The 16763-nt window shown below is 39.7% G+C and overlaps 1 protein-coding gene across 1 annotated transcript in view; it reads right to left on the bottom strand.

The window, feature by feature from the left end:
- Positions 1–8619: 8619 nt before the first annotated feature.
- The window catches only part of Ppp4r2 (protein phosphatase 4, regulatory subunit 2), a 47793-nt gene continuing 39649 nt past the window's right edge, over positions 8620–16763 (bottom strand). The window contains exons 4-9 of the mRNA XM_013010519.1: positions 15555–15648; positions 14193–14230; positions 12621–12695; positions 12173–12316; positions 11368–11654; positions 8620–11122 (exon numbers count right to left, since the gene is read on the bottom strand). Of these exons, the coding sequence (XP_012865973.1) occupies positions 10806–11122; positions 11368–11654; positions 12173–12316; positions 12621–12695; positions 14193–14230; positions 15555–15648 (955 nt within the window). The 3' untranslated portion in view covers positions 8620–10805. The remainder of the gene's footprint in view (positions 11123–11367; positions 11655–12172; positions 12317–12620; positions 12696–14192; positions 14231–15554; positions 15649–16763) is intronic.

Raw genomic sequence — 16763 nt, forward strand, 5'->3', positions numbered from 1 at the left:
GATGTTTCCATTCTGTAAACAAGAATGAAACGTGATACCTAAAGATAATAAACTTACAGTGAAGCAAAGAGTGGAACGTGAAACCTTGCGTGGAGCCCGGACTCCTACTCACTCGACAGGCCGGAGCTGTTAAAGCGCGGTTCCAGAACAGCCTGCGCGGGACGTGGGGGAGCCGCGTCCCACCGAAGCGCGGGCCCCGGTCCCGAGCGCCGGCCGCCCGGCCTCGGCGGGAGGCGGGAGGCGGGGTGGACCTCCGTCCGGGCCTACCCAGGCAACCGCCGGCCCCGACCTGCTTCCAGAACGACCCGGGCAAGGCTGGGTGCCAGGCCCTGGGGAAGCTTGCGAACGGGAGGCCGGGCCCGGAGACTCGCTCTGCCAGGGAGGGGCGCGCACGGGGCCGCGCTGCGCCTCACAAGGGAACGGTCCCGGGCCGTGCCCGCGCGCGCCGAGGGCACCCACGGGCCCAGCCGATAGCGCGGCAGGGCGCGAGCGCCGGCCGCGGCGGGGTCCCCTCCCACCTGGCCGGGATTCGTGGTTTCCGCGGGGGTCCGAAGGCCTCAGGCCAAGGCGGTGCTTTCCTGGATTCTTCTTTTCCACCGGAGTCTTGCAACTAAACACACGACCACAAGAGGGCAGCACGAGGCCGCACTCCCGCTCCGTGAGGACCATGGCGGGGGGGGGGGGGGGGAGAGCGAGAGGCGCAGGGTGAAGCCCGGGTTAGTTGTTGATGTCCACGCATTTCAAGACCTCCCCCTCTCCATAGTAACGCACTCCTGGGGGCACGACTGGAAAAAGTGGATATGGTATAGAGATAATAGAGTACATTTATAGTATATATTATTAGGTCATATAGTTTAGATTATATAGCATGTTATATATTAATATATGGATGAATATGTATTACTTTTATAGTATACAATATATCATGTCAACTATATGTGTTACGTATTTGACATTATGTATACGGATGCATAAAGGTGCAGAGAGCAGCAGGTTAGACGCATAAACTGAAGAAACCTGAGCCTTTTGCAAACTACAACCCTCACACAAGGCTAATAATAAGAAAATTCACATCCAAGGGGTTTCTTAGTGACAACTGCAAAGGGAACTTCCGGTCTTCAGCAGTGCAGTTAATGTCCCTGTAGTTTTGTGGGGTCTGGAGGAGGTCTGGAAGACAGGAAGAGGCACAGGTGCTACACGCAGGTGCTTTATGGTTGCCCCACACAGAGTAGAAGCAAAGGAAAACTGAGCCTTATTTAACGTCAGAGAATCTTGTTCATTTTACCTAGCTGGTAGCTGGGTGTCCTGAGAGAAATGAATGTGTCTCACTGAGCTGTCCTCTTTTTCTCTCTTCTGGGGAAATAATTCCACTACCTGCTTCTGGCCTGGGGAGGTGGAGCAGGAAATGAGCTCTGGCACGCTGTGGATGTCAGGCTGCGGATGTCAGGCTGCGTAAGGCTACACTAACGGCACTCAGTTTTAAGAGAATCAGCTATGTGCTGTGGGTTATGAATTGGGCCCCTGGTGAGGTTACTGATGAGATGCCCGGGAACCTCTCAAGGGGTTTTGTACTCAAATGAATTCATGAGAAGGGCAGGGTGTGGTGGTGAGTGCCCACCATCCCAGCACTTGCCAAGCCAAGACACAGGCTTGAATTCAAGGCCAGCCTGGACTGAACAGTAACTTTCAAACCAGGTGACTATTGGACTACATAAGAAAAGCCCTCTCTCAAGAAGGAAGGAAGGAAGGAAAGAAGGAAGGGAGAGAGGGAGGGAGGGAGGGAGGGAGAGAAGGAAAGGGATTCCAAACAGACCAGATATTAAATATAAGATATTAAACTATCTAACTTAAAATAGGAATTTTTTGAAAAAATAATTTAAAATCCCAAACAACAGTTCAGGAAAGAGGAAAAAATGGATAAAATCAAATTATTGCAAGTAAGCTTTTGCTCGTGATATTTTTGGTCGTGCAAAGACCAAAAGAAAAAGACAAAACTGGGGAGAAAAAAAAAACGTGACTGTAACTTGTTCCACACAATAAAGGTAAACTTGCATAACATATCAAATAAATACTCAGGAAAATTCTAAGCCAGGTACACGGGTACAGACCTGTAGTCCAGGCACTTGGGAGGGTCAGGTAGGAGAGTGACTCTGGCTCAGAAAAAAACGGGACAGCAGAGCAGAAGGAAGAGAAGGGGGAAGAGGAGGGAGTGTCCTCACATAAACAAAACACTAGCACGGTACCTGAAGCCTTACAACTGGACCAGAGGCCATTAGCCCCTCTGACATTAGCTTGAGATAAACCAAGAACATACAGGCTTCATACAGGTTTACCCAGGCACCAGTGGCTCACATGAATCCTAGCTACTTGGGAGGCTGAGATTGGAAGGGTCACTGGTGGAGGTCAGCCTGAGGCTGAGATCCTAAGAATCGAGGTTCAAGGCCAGCTCAGGCAAAGATATTCATGAGAAGAAGCTACAGTTCAGGTATGGGCCAAGAAAAGAGAGACATGCTGTCCAAATAACCAGGGCAAAAAAGGGCAGAGGGAGTGGCTCAGTGGTAGAGTGCCTGCCTGGCACAAAGTAAAAATAAAAACTCTGGCTTAGGTGGGCTCTCATTCCCTGACCACTGTGTAAGCTCTTTTAACAGAAGCCATGAGGATCTGCGGGTCTTGCTGACACCTCGTGTCCACACTTCTGCTAGTGAATCCCCATTAGACACTTCCAAATGCATAGTATGTGTAAAATGTCTCTGAAGATTGGCTTTCATGCAATGGAAGATGATTAGGTTAAATCATTAAGAAGTCAAATCTAGTCCTTAACTGAAAGTTTGTGAGTGTGAAGAAAAGAGATCAAAGAAAAAGAAATGCCCCAGTCTGGACACTAGGGCATTCCCAGAGTCAGCCAGATACCACGCACTAGGGAGTGGTGATTTCTTGTCCCTTTGGAGACAATTGTCACGCCCAATATGTCATTTCAGACACCTACTGGAACAGGACCTCCCTTCCAGTTCTCATCCTTCTCCTGGCTGGGTTCACGCACAAAGCACCGACCACCAACTTACATTTTTACAGACCCTGTTTGTCTTTACTTCCTGCGACCCCAGGACGAGATTCCTCAGTGAATATGCAGATCGCTACCTGTATGGGCCCATGTCTTTCTGAGATGCCTGGCTCCAGAATGCTCCTTGTATCATCTTGTGAAGCTACACACATCTCCCCAGCCTGAGCATGGCTATTCACAGGGCCATCATTCCAGGAAAAGTTTGTGCATCGTAGTGGACAAAGGTAATCACCACCAAACATATCCTGAGAAAGACTGCCCTCCAATTCTTCACAAAGACATCCTCGAATCAGAAACAGCAACCAGGAGTAAATCTGGTATTAGGGAAGCACATATTTGTCCTTGTGACTGCATGAGATGCTTCATTTTTCTTACCAAGCCACACAAGTTTAGCAAAGCCAAAGAAAAGCACACACCCATGGACAGAATGTGGCTGTGTTTTGTTTGATTTCGGAATCATTCATCACAAGCCAACCCACTGCAAGCAAGGAAGAAATAGCCAAAGACCTTCTCAGAATAGATGAAGTTGTCAGGACAGGAGAGACTGATAGACAGGTCCAAACGGTGTGCAGGAAGATCCCTAAGAAGCATGTTCTTCCCCAAGGGCCAATGACCTCATTACTTCACACATCTTTTTAAAATTGGTGCTGACACTGGGGCTTGAACTCAAAGGCCTTGTGCTTTCACTTGACTGTTGTGCTTTACTACTTGAGCCACATCTCCACTTTTAGTTGTTTTTGTTTCTGGTTAACTGGAGATGAGTCTCCTAAACTTTTCTGGCTGGGCTGGATTTGAACTGTGATCCTCAGATCTCAGCTTCTTGAATACAGACATGAACCACCAGCACCCAGCCACAAATGGTGTGCAGTACAAGTGGCTTGCCTGCCAGAAATCACCCTTCCCTCCCCTACTTCCCCAGGGACAAGGGCTTGTATTTAAGCACATTACTTAGTAACAATTTAAACAATCAAGCTTAAAGGGTTTGTGTACTTGTTTTGCAAGAGAGGAAGTAAAGAGGGAAGAGAGGAGACTGATTTGAAATGTGCTGATATCCAGCTGCTGTGAATGGTTGGAAGCTCAAATACCACGAAGTCATTGAGAGGTATGCTAAATAAATTATAGTTCATCACCGGTTAAATACACTTAAGGCTCATCCATATGCACTGGAAGACTGGAAAGCAGGTAAACAGACTGGAAGTGGCACTGTAGGTATTAATTTGAAGTCACAAAAATCTCTTTAAGTAAGAAAGGAACAGGGCTACCTACCTCACGGGGGGGAGGAAGGGTCAGCGAGACTGGTGACCGCCTCGTGTTTGCAAAACTCTGAGGTCTCTGGAAAGTTACAGATCTTGCTATGAAATGTTGGGCCTGGACTTCACACACACACAAGGCTCAACATCTGCCAGACACTTCCCTGATGGGTGCTTTCAGCCCTGAGGCAGGTCCCTCATTCCATTCACCTTACAGATGAATCAGCTTCAAAACCCTTGCTCTCTAGCACTATGCCCCATCTGTTAAAGGCACTTGCTGGGGGGGACGGGGGTGGGGGGTGAGGGGGGGAAGGTATAACAGAGGAATTTGGAAACAAAGATAGTGGTGCTGAAAGTCTGACAGGTACTATTTTGTTCTATGTGAACTTCTGCTGTATGCGAATTACATAATTTTAGAAGTAAAAGATGGATCATGTGTTGAAGGTCTAGCTGGAGTAATATAAGTGATTCCCTTAGAAAGCTTAACAAGGAGGCACAATGGAGCAAGAAACAAACCGAAAGGCGGGCATTGCTGGGAATGAAGAGGAAGCCTTGCCTCCAGCTCTCTCAGCATTTTTTCACTCAAAGCCGGTGCTCTAACACTTGAGCCACCTCTCCACCTCTGGCTTTTTTCCAGTTAAGTCTCATGAACTTTTCTCTGGACTGACTTCAGTGATCCTCAGATCTCAGCCTCTACCAGCAGTCCCTGGTGAGGAAGCCTTAAAAAAGTTAACTTGTTTTGAAGCTGGTACCAGTTTGCTTATAGAAGTACTCGGTTTTGAACTTAGAGCCTCACACACAAATACTTGGAATTCTTTGTGTCCTATTACATATTGTTTAGAAAATGCATTGGGAATTTTTGTCCACTTCCTGCAGAGAATATGCTTTCAATGCTCCGTACACTAACGTGTCAAAATGACCACAGGGATTGCAAATCACATTATACTCCCAATCACCAATGCTGAACTGTATCTGGTTTTCTGTGTCAAGTCCCCAACATTAGAAATAGATGACATACTTGGTGACCTGTTAAATCCTCCTGGACAGAGACACACCCACTTGCAGTCCCCACCTATCTTGCCAGGCTGTAGGAGGGGTTTTGTTTTTTCTAAATCCCACAGGAGAAAGGTTACTCTTGCTATGTAAACTGCTACAATACACTCACATTAAAGACTAGAACGCTTGCCACATTTTATATCATTTATGAGCAACTGCAGCCTTGATTCTAACCAAATAACTTCTGGTACCAGCAGGCTGCAGTAGGACTGCAGACACTCTAATGTGCATCCTAAATACACCAAAACGCATGCAGAGAACCGTATGGCTCACAACACGATACCAACAGCCACCAAATTCCAGCAAAATGAAAATCAGGAAAAAACTCACAAGCCTACTCAGCTACCATTACTGCTCCATGCAATCATTACTGTCCTAGGACAAGTCCCATTGTCTCAAATGGAATGAGGATGACCGGGTTGATAACGTAACCTCCCCTAGCAGGTGAGGTGCAGTTATTTCTATAGGTCAGGGATAACCATCCTATTTGTGTCTGCTGGGGTGTTCACTTCCTGGAAGCACACAGGCCAGGCACCAAGCCAGGCAGGCTGCTTTCACAGCGCAGTATATACAACTAGTAAAGAGGGACATGCTGTCCTCTTCATGTATTACATTATACAGTGAAAAGCCACAATGCCAGGCAGGTGGCTCGTGTTCCTCAAGAGACCGAGATTTGGGAAGACCAAGGCTCAAAGTCGGCCTCGGCCAGAAGAAACAACAAAACTTTGAAACCAATAAAAAATTGGACGTAGAAACAGGCACCTGTCACCCCAGCTAGATGAAAAGTAATTAACAGGATTTTAATCCAGGCCAAACTAAGGGGAGAACTGGAGATGTAGGTGTGTGTGTATAGTAGGTTACCTGCCTGCCAAGCAGAAGGTTGAATGTCCAAACTCTAAGCACACTAAAAATACCACATTGCCCTTTGGGATCCATCTGAATATTTGCACACGAACTCAAAAACCGAACTAAATTCCAAACTAAAATCTGTTGCTCTAACACTGCTATACGACAAGGGAACAGAATCATTTCACATGCAAACATAGCCAGGGACACGTCAACTTAATTCTTGGTCAGTGAAAGGACCAGTCTTCCTTTAGCAGCCCACACCTGGAACCAGGCGCGTACTGTAGCCAGTAATTCTGTGGAGATAAAAGATCAAGTGTAAAGGACAGATTGGTTGTAATCAATTCTCTTCCCCTCGTGTAATTACACTTAACCACATCGTTGTCAGAGTAAGATTTCAACACCAATGTTCACCTGTACATGTAGGCTACAGCCAAATCCTGCATTTGAAAATCCTGGCCAAATTTTCCCACAACGATGGGCTGAACCTGGCTGTACTCTCCAAATGAAAACTCTATCTGGCACTACAGAAAGAGCTGTAATAACACCATGAATCCAGCTTCTCTCCCTGGAGATCAGGAAATACCTGCTCCTCACTATAGAGTGGGTAGAGGGAAGCAAGGGTGAACTAGTAAATAAAATAATTGCACACATGAAGATCTTCTATTTTATATTTTATTGCATTATGAAAATAATACATTTATTTGGCAAAGTAATCTAGGCTCCAAGATGAAATAAAACTTCTGAAGTGTAATGGTATTTTTTTTAATGTGAAATATATTCTAACCAATACATACTAGCATCCTTATTAGGCCAATAACCCAGCAAATCTAATTTTAATAATTCCATATAAAGTTACAAGATGTTTTTGCATGTATCCATTTTATGATTAGCACAAATTGTGAGAACTGATCATTTTATCAAAATCAACATGTTTATGAAACTTCTGTTCAGAAGACAATTTGAATGACTACCCGACATTATTTCCTTTGGTTCTACAAGTTGCATTTTCAATCTTACATTTTTCATAATCAAACACTGTAGCAGTTTTATATTCTGCTCAAGTACCTTTATAGGCAAACTAGTATATTACATCTACATTATTTGAAAATTTGCTGACTTACAAATGAAAAATGCATAAATACATGCCTATCTACACCAGAAAAATAAAATCCTTTGAATCTCAATTCTTTAACAGATCACACTTTCTGGCCCAAGACTTGGGATAGTTTCCAAATTGTTATGGCTCTATAAATGAAATTCCAGTGCTCTGGCCACATGTCTGAAAGGTGTATCTGTGTGAACTTGTGAATCAACACTAAAAAAATTACACTTACATATTTCTGTTCCACCACACTTTTCAGAATGGAAAAATATGAACTTTTTTAAAGGTTGAGTCTGGGCACTAGTGGGTAACACCCATGACCCCAGCTACTGAGGAGGCTAAGATCTGAGGATAGCAGTTCAGAGCCAGCCTAGGGAAGACAAATCCAGGAGACGTATAGCTCCAAATAACCAGCAAAAAGGTGGTGTGGCCCAATTGGTAGACACCAGCCGAGAGGTGAAAAAAAAAATCCAAGAGAGTTGGAAGGCCCTGAATTCAAACCCAGTACTGACCCCCCCCAAGAAAAGCTTAAAAGCTGGGGGCCAGTGGCTCATGCCTGTAATCCTAACTACTCAGGAGGATGAGATCTGAGGATCACGGTTCAAAGCCAGCCTGGGGAAGGAAACTCTGTGAGACTCTTATCTCCAATTAACCACCAGAAAACCAGAAGTGGTGCTGTGGCTCAAGTGGTAGAGCACTAGCCTTGAGCTGAAGAGCTGAGGGGACATCACCCAGGCCCAGAGTTCAAGCCTCACAATCGACCAAAAAAAAAAAAAAAAAGTTTAAAAACTTTAAGAACTGTTTCCACTTCTTCGAGGAGCAAGGTGGTAGAAACTATTTTGTTTATATTTCCAATTTTCTCCTCAGCATCTTCAAATTCTCTTTACAGGCTAGTTTCAACACCAAATAACTAAACACTTTGGTGATTCGTTTTGATTCTCTTAGATGTTTTGCTACAACTTCCCTTGACGTGCCAAAGAAACTTGCCTAAAAGCCTCAGAAACAGTCACAAATGAGTTACTATCAAAAATGCCATTTCACTGACCAAAGCCTATGCCAAGTGCACCTATGCGCACACCATGGAAACATATTCCCAGTAGCCAACAGTATCATCTGAAGTCAGCCAAGCAGTTTCACTTTGCAACAAATGAAACCACACATTCCATCTATCCTACCTACAGGAGATATCCCATTGCCTTCTACATGTATCTCAAGTCTGACTGTGATCAACATGAGGATCTAATAAATATCAAAACTATTAAACTATAGAGATTAAAATGAAGATTTCTCATAGAGTTAAGTGATGTTTTGGTACATTCACCATTATTGTACTTTATTTAATAAAGAAATACATTTGCCCTTGCAAAAATAGCAATTGCAAGTTTACAAACAAAACCACAGACCTCAAAAGTCACAATGCTAAGTCTTCAACTTATAACCAACAGAAGTCAATCGATTGGTTACAAATGGTCCATGGCACTACAATGAAAATAAAAATTATCAAAAGGTCACAGGAGCTTAGAGAATAGGTTTACTGACAATTTCATAAATACCCTAAAGAAAAATCCCAAGATTTCTAAACTTATGTTTAAAATCTGTTCTCATTGGCAAAATTCCTCAAGAAAATAATCATTAAAAATGAATGTCACATTTAAAATTTGCTTCATTTTAATATTGTAGCAAAAAAAAATTACGTTTTTTTTTTCTCCCTCTTGGGTACAAAATCCACTCCGTTTTAATCTCAACTGTTAAGACATATTCACAAGTACATAACGTAGCTGCTGTGAACGCGACAGTACCAAGCAGTCAGTAGTGTATTATTCTACAAACAACGGAGCCAACGATGGTGGTGTCTTTAGTCAAAGAAATTGGAAGTAGTCAAAACGTAACTGTGGCTTCCTTTCCAATCACCCAGAGAATATGACACAATGTCAGAGATCGATTGCATCAGCTTTTAAGTTCATCTGTGTATTCAGGTAACTGAAACTTAAGGGAATTTGTCTGATAAAAATGTACTCGATTATTTCATAACATTAACATTTATTGCTTTATATGAATACTGTATTGAAAGCCCAAGCATTCAGTTTACACACAGAAATTATACAATTATATACCGCTTCACAAAGGCAGTAAACACATTACATTCTACAAAATCTACTTTACAGAAATTTAAAAATTCTAAATATCAAAAGATACAGCTGAAGAAACAGGTATAAATTTGGCAGCCAGTAATTTTGACAGGGAGGTTGCAGCTTGCATGACTTTCAATATGTGAATCTGAAAATATTGAGTTTAGAGTAATCATTGTGCTTGTGTTGATCTGAAAAATGTAACACTGGCTGTCGAAGAAGCATGTTCAAAAATATTTAATTCCCATCAAAATGTCATACCCATTATGGTGGCTTCTGTGTACCTCTAAAACTGCAGTCGTCCTAGCTCAGGTACATTACTAAAGTAGTATGTGGATCCTTCCAGTACTGTGGTGTTTCGTACCATTGACATGTGCATACTCTAGAATAATTTAGAAAGAAATGTGTAATATTCACAATGTTCAGAAACACAAGCAAAAAGTTAAGGAGCCTGTCCAATTCTGCGAGATGGTCAGTCACATACCGGCTCCATAAGCGCTCATTCTACAAAACAGCAAACTATGTTTGAACACAATCTCCGAGATAAAGCACATTTCCTCATAAATAATAGTCATTTTCCCCCTCAGGCACCTCAGAAGTATACAAAAGAATTTTAGTTTGAACAGGTCTCTTGGAATGTGTTTAACCTGGTATTTCAACAGACAAGATTTCCAGGGTTTCACAAGGGCCAGATTTTATTTGATTTACTCAGAAGAGAAAGAAAATGTCTTCTGAAAGAGGTGAACTCAATCATTACCAATAGAAAAAGTATCCACTGTATTCATCTCTTATAGAAACAGAAAAATATAACATTTCCCCCCTTAGAATAATATATATGTATATATATATATGTATATATGACTTAAAGTTCCATTGTACATAGACGAACAATAAAATCTGGAAACCAGCATGAAACCCTATAATTCACATGTTAAAATGCTGAAACAATGACCAAAATATGAAAACTCCTAAAGCTGTCAGAAAAAGACAAGACAAAAAGCTTCCTTGTATGCGTATAAACTAAACATGTTCATCTTTAAAAGTTTTTCAAAATTATAATTACCTTCCAGTTTAAAAACTTTAATTCTAAATTAAAAAAAAAAAATCTATACACAAATCACTGATTTGACCAGACCCCCCACCCCAAACCAAAAACCTGTCAGCAGTAAGCAGGACCCAAAGGAGCTGATATTCACAGTTCTTAAAGGTACAACTCTTTCAGGATTTATTCTTAAAGTACTTTATTTTACAACCTGCTTCTCTTGTAAAACTAAAGGTCCACTTTGTTACATAAAAGTTTTATACAGTGTAAAACCAGGACTGTATGTAAAATACTGTATCTAAAGGTTTCTAAGTAGTTAGTCTTGTTCCATTGGTTCATCTGTGCCTTCCGTGGCTTCGTCATTTTCCATGGATGATTCTGAGGCAATCTCTCCAGTTTTACTGGAAGTGGATCCTACTAATTCTTCTGTCTCCTGGCAGTCAGAATCACTACCTTCAGGGCCTGCACTTTCACTACTTTCACAATGCAAATCTTTCTGAGCTTGAGGCAGACCAGATTCTTCCATTTGATTGTTTTCCTCAGAAGTCTCGTCATTCACAGTTAAGGCATCATCAGATTCTTTTTCTTGAATTTTTCTTTCTGCAATCGATTCTCTTGATGTCATAAAAGACTCTAAAAATAAGCAAATGTTGTTAAATTTTATTTTCCAAATACCTTCATAATTTAAGTTTCATGAATTCTGATATCCCATAGTTCAAATCATATTCCCTGAAACTGAGCAGCAACTACATATTCCTGGGGGAAAAGCCCAACATCAGCACTGTAAGGAGTTCCATTACATTAAATTCTTTCACAAAAAAATAAAGTGTAAAAAAACTGAGGATCTAACCACCCTTTTACAGATGGTCTCTAAATACCTTCTTCTTCCCCTTCTTCATCCTCTTCTTCATCCTCTTCTGAACAGTGCTGCCTGGAACGACTACTTTCTTTGTCTTTATCCTGAGATGAAGATGTTTCTGTTTCTTCCACCTCAACTGAAGAAATCTCACCGGCAGTTGTCTGACTGGCCGACTCTCTGACTTCTTCTCTGTCAAATCTTAGTCTTTTTACCTCATGCCCTTCAGCTTCCACAGCATCTTCATCTGGATGTTTATTTTTTATAGAGCTTACTGAGGAAACTTCTGATTCAGATGGTGGAGAATCACTGTAATTGTTTTTCAAAAGTATCATTAATAACATTATTTTCCTTATCTTCTACAGTCTCATTTTTATGGTATAAATTTTTAAATTGCATTTTAGTGTCAAAGTTAAATTACATCTGTGCAAAGAAAAAAAAGAGAACAATTTCAAGGCAACTTTAACTGTTTGATGAGTACCTCTCAGAGGGCCTACTTGGCCATTTACATGACCTTACTGTACAATTCTATGTCCACCTTCACCTGTTCTAAAGTTACAGACATAAGCCATGGTGCCTACAACTGCAGGAAAGCATGGTTCTGTTCCTCAAAATATGACCCCTTGCACCCCACCCCTTCCAGTGTACTTCACAGCATCTCCAGATGACTTGTAACATCTACTATGATGGAAATGATGACAATACATGAATGCAGTCTCACCAATTACAAACCTGTTAACTCACTGGTTGTAAATAGCGCAAAAACCATAAATGCTGACTTCCTATGAAAACTTTTTGCTCTTTTAATTTAAAACACACAAACAAACCTGTGGTTTTTCTCTTCACTTTGTTGTAGATTTGACTCTTTGCTGTCTGTGTTCTCAGGCAAACCATTTGTTGTCAAAGGGGCTGACAAAGAAACCTTTGGTCGATTAAGTGGCCTGGGTGTTCCAGGGCCATTTATATTAGACCTATAAGAAAAATCAACATTATTTTCCATTTTTGTAGCAAGTCTTTCCTCCTATAGTATGTTTATGTATATGTCACAGTATTTGCTCCAATTCTGATTTACAGATTCATGGTTTACCTATTATTCAGTATAACTTAGATATATTATCTAGGACAGACATTAGGATCTAGAATATCCCATATCTTTCATAATAAAAATGTCCAACTTTCTTTTAAAACCTGCTATTCAAAATCGGGAAAATGTGAAGTCTTTGGATCTATTTTTTATTTCATTGATATGTATTTTTTAAAAAACAATAATCTCACCGGTCAGTGTAGCTTGGTGAATTTCCAGGAAACATAACACCATTCATCCGATTTAAACTATTAGAACTGTTTTTCCTAAAAGAAAAGTTATGGATGGCTTAGTTCTTTATTTATTTATGTAAGAATTATGTGCCTTAAGACCTTTTGTAACATCTTATGAGAATGGAAGATTTAATTTTGCAGCTTTCAGTGTCCAAACTACCCCACATTCATTAGCAAAGCATCCATATTTAAGTAGCTGTGTGCCAATGACTAACACCTGTAATCCTAGCTACTCAGGTAGCTGAAATATGAGTTTCTCAGTTCAAGCCAGCCTACGTAGAAAACTGATGAGGCTTATTTCCAATTAACCAACCCCTCAAAAAACCCGCAAGTGGAGCTGTGCCTCAAAGTGGCAGAGTGCTAAACTTGAGCAAAAACTATCAAGGGATAGTATCTAGGCCATGAGCTTAAGCCCTAAGAGCAGTATAAAAAATTAAAAAATAAAGTTCAAAACATAAGCTCTTTTTTTAAAAAATACAATTTTTAATAGTTTCTCTGTGAAGGAACGCATTAGAGGATTAACTTGGCATCTTATTTAGCAACACAGGTAAACCACGAGTTCTAAAAACAAATTCACTATTATTGTCCCTATGAAAGCACAGGAAGCTTAATGTTAAGCCAGTGTTTCTCAAAAGGAGACCACCTCTTCTCTCGTCCTTTACACCTGGTTCCCCACACGTGGCAATCTCTGAAGGTTCTGCAAGTGGAGATGGAGGACAGACACTTAGCTCACTTATTCCACTGAAGCCAAGGGCACTGGTACACCTACAATTCCCAAGGAGTCTACACACAATAATTATGTCCTCCAAATGTCAATAATGCTAAGGTTAAGAACACAGTCCTAGCCAGGAGCTGCTGGCTCATGGCTGTAATCCTACCTACTCAGGAGGCTGAGATCTGAGGATCACAGTTCAAAGCCAGCCCGGGCAGGAAAGTCTTTAAAGCCTCTTATGTTCAATTAACCACCAGAAAACCAGAAGTGGTGCTGTGGCTCAAGTGGTAGAGCGCTAGAGCCTTGAGATGAAGAGCTGAGGGACAGTACCCAGGCCCAGAGTTCAAGCCCCATGACCAAAAAAAAAGAGGAACATATGTCCTAAACTGAGTCCTTACCTTGCCTCATCAATCTTGACAACTACCATTTCTTTTGTATCACAAAGTGGAATACCATCATCAAGTAGCTATTCCAAACTATCAGTTATGTTCTAAAAGAACCTAGGATGGTAAGTCAGGGCCCAACAATATTAGAATTACAGTAAATTACCAATTTCTTCAATCCAAATCTCTTTACTAGAAAAAAACACATAGGTACTATTATTGATAATAGTCTATTTTGGGGACTAGGTAGTCGGTTATCATGATTAAATGTTATATTTAATTACATGTGAAAAATGCAACCTATTTTACGAATATATTAAATTAAAATTTAATAATGTATCACATTATGTATCAGCACAATGCATGTGTTATTAGCAATGTATTAGAAAAATTAAATGATATACCCAAAGTAGGAAAAAAAATTTCCATACTTACTCTGAAGAAGGATAAACACAGCTAACAACCATCACATTCTGCAATAACAAAAATTGGTGATTTAATATGAAGGAAAATCACTATGACATAAAAGTTTGTTAATTGTTTTAAATTTCTCAAAAATCATTCCAGTGGGTTAAGCTTCCGTCATTCCAACTTGGCTAATAAAAGAAAAGACAAGGTTAAAACGAAAACTGATGAGAAGAGAAATGAAGGACTGAAAGAAAATACTACTAAACCATCTGGGTTTTGCTAATTTTATTTTTTTCTACCCTAGTTATTTATTCTGGAGCCTTAACATCATGTACCATATGTTCAAGAGTAGACTCATGCTCTCTTTTGAAGATTAATGTGAGACCAAGCCTCTTAGTGTGAGCATAAATGGTTTCCTTATAAAGAAATATCCAATATCCAGAGCTTCCTATGCAGTTCAAGAAGACACTCCAGCCTTTGTAACAATATCCTTTTAAGAGTAAGTGCTTGGTATTTAAACCCCTTGCAGTCCTATCATCCCAACTTCCAGAGGAGAAAAGTGAGACTCAAGATTCGTAACTGGCCCACAGACACAGAACCATGAAGCACCTCTGCACTGATTTGTAGGCAATGCTTCTGGTATAGTAGTCACTATGACATACTGCCATCCAAGTCTCTAAAATGGACCTTTGGCTGAAAAGTAAACACCAATAAACCACTGCAGTTTCCTCCCCTTCAGGAATCATACTCAACTGAGCACATGAAAACACAGCATATAATGGTTCAGTAAGGCCCTCAGATCTATTCCAATAGTTTTGGAATTCTGTTCCCAGGGTAAAATAACTGCCTTTTAAAATACAAATCTTATAATACAAATCTTGAAACACTAGACTATGATTTGAATCCAAATCTTTTGAAACATTAGACTATGATTTACAATCAACTATCAACTGAGAATAAGTCCTTGTCAAATCTCAGTTGCTCTAATTCTTCACTCCAAAGACAATTTCTTAACTCCATATTCACTTAAACATGTGAAAACCTCTATCAAGTTATCTCTTCAGAGTCTCTCTGAACTCCAGAATTCTGCAAGTTGGCAAAACACTCTCCAAATATATTATTTATAGAGCTACTCAGAACCTTTAATATTTTGTAACACATTACAGATATTTAAGAGATAATGTATTGTTTTCCTTAAACTTTAAAGTGATTGCTTCTGGCCCTCTTTTCCCCCTCCTGTCACCTATCTACCTATCCTCCCCCGAAACGTAACTTAGAAAACAAGGCAACCTAATCCAAGAAAAGGTACTTGAAAAAGACCTTATTCATGTTCTTTTCTGAAATACGTAAGGCTGCAGTTTAATGTAATTCCCATAATAAAATAAATACCTTTTCTACTCCTCTGAGAAATTTGTCTGTTCCTGTATAGTTTCTCCTTGGATCTGTTAGCAATTCACATAGTCGCTGAATAGTAAAAGGGATACTGCAAAAAAAATATAATTTTATGGTCTGAGGTCATTAATTATCAAGAGACTGGGAATATTACTTATTTTGATAAAGCTTTATTCACCCACATGCTAATAAACTACAACAGAAAATGAATGAGTCATTTAAAAACACACAAGATTAATAAGCACACCTGTCTTTATTTAACAAAAACAAAGCTTTCCTATCTTTAAGAATCAATAAAAGGCACCAAAAATTAACAGAATGCTTCAAAAATGACTGGAGAGAAAAAAAATTTAATACAATATTCTAGATCTTGATAATTCAATTTTAAGATTACAAGAGGAGTAACACAATCAAGTTATTTTATTTACATACAGAAACTTCAACCTTTCTTCTGAACATAAAGATTTCTTAAGGGTTCAAGTAAAACTATAAATGATTTTGCTATTGGATAGAGTAAGAAATTATTCCAATGAAAAAGTATTTTAAATAATTTGGCTCCATCATTACAATTTTATATACAATCTACATATTTAATCAATCTTATACTTTCACCAAAATGCAATTTTTACTTCACCATAGCAAAATACACAACTGACATAAGCTGGAACAAAAATCATTTTATAAATCTAAAACAGGTTTTTAATCTCATATACCTAGTAGCAACCATGAGAATTACAGTTGAAAAACAAAGTTATAAACACTGCATGACAAATGTTTTAACAAAAATGTATAAATATTACTTTATCTTTATACTCATTGTTTGCCATACAAAAATCTATTTTTCCTTATGACAAGAATTAGAAAAACTTTAAATCAGTAGTTAGCATTCATAACATTTTTTATGGGCAGTTTGACACAATATTGTCAAAAGCAGCAAGTGAGTAACAATGCCAGGACACAAACCCAATGTCTCTAACTTCAAATCCTATCCTTTGTTACTGTACTACACATACTTGACAAAATAATTATTAAATTGGGCTACACTTGATTATCATAAATTCTCATAAGAATATAAGATTACAACAAATTTTGAAATGTTTTAAGTAAATGTTATTCATATTAAAACAAATGCCCTAATTTTTTTACTCAATTAACTTTTAAACTTAAAAAGAAACTTTTTGACAAAAAGATACTAAAAGATGAAAG

Source organism: Dipodomys ordii, unplaced genomic scaffold, assembly GCF_000151885.1.
Source record: "Dipodomys ordii isolate 6190 unplaced genomic scaffold, Dord_2.0 Scaffold12, whole genome shotgun sequence".
Lineage (NCBI taxonomy): Eukaryota > Metazoa > Chordata > Mammalia > Rodentia > Heteromyidae > Dipodomys > Dipodomys ordii.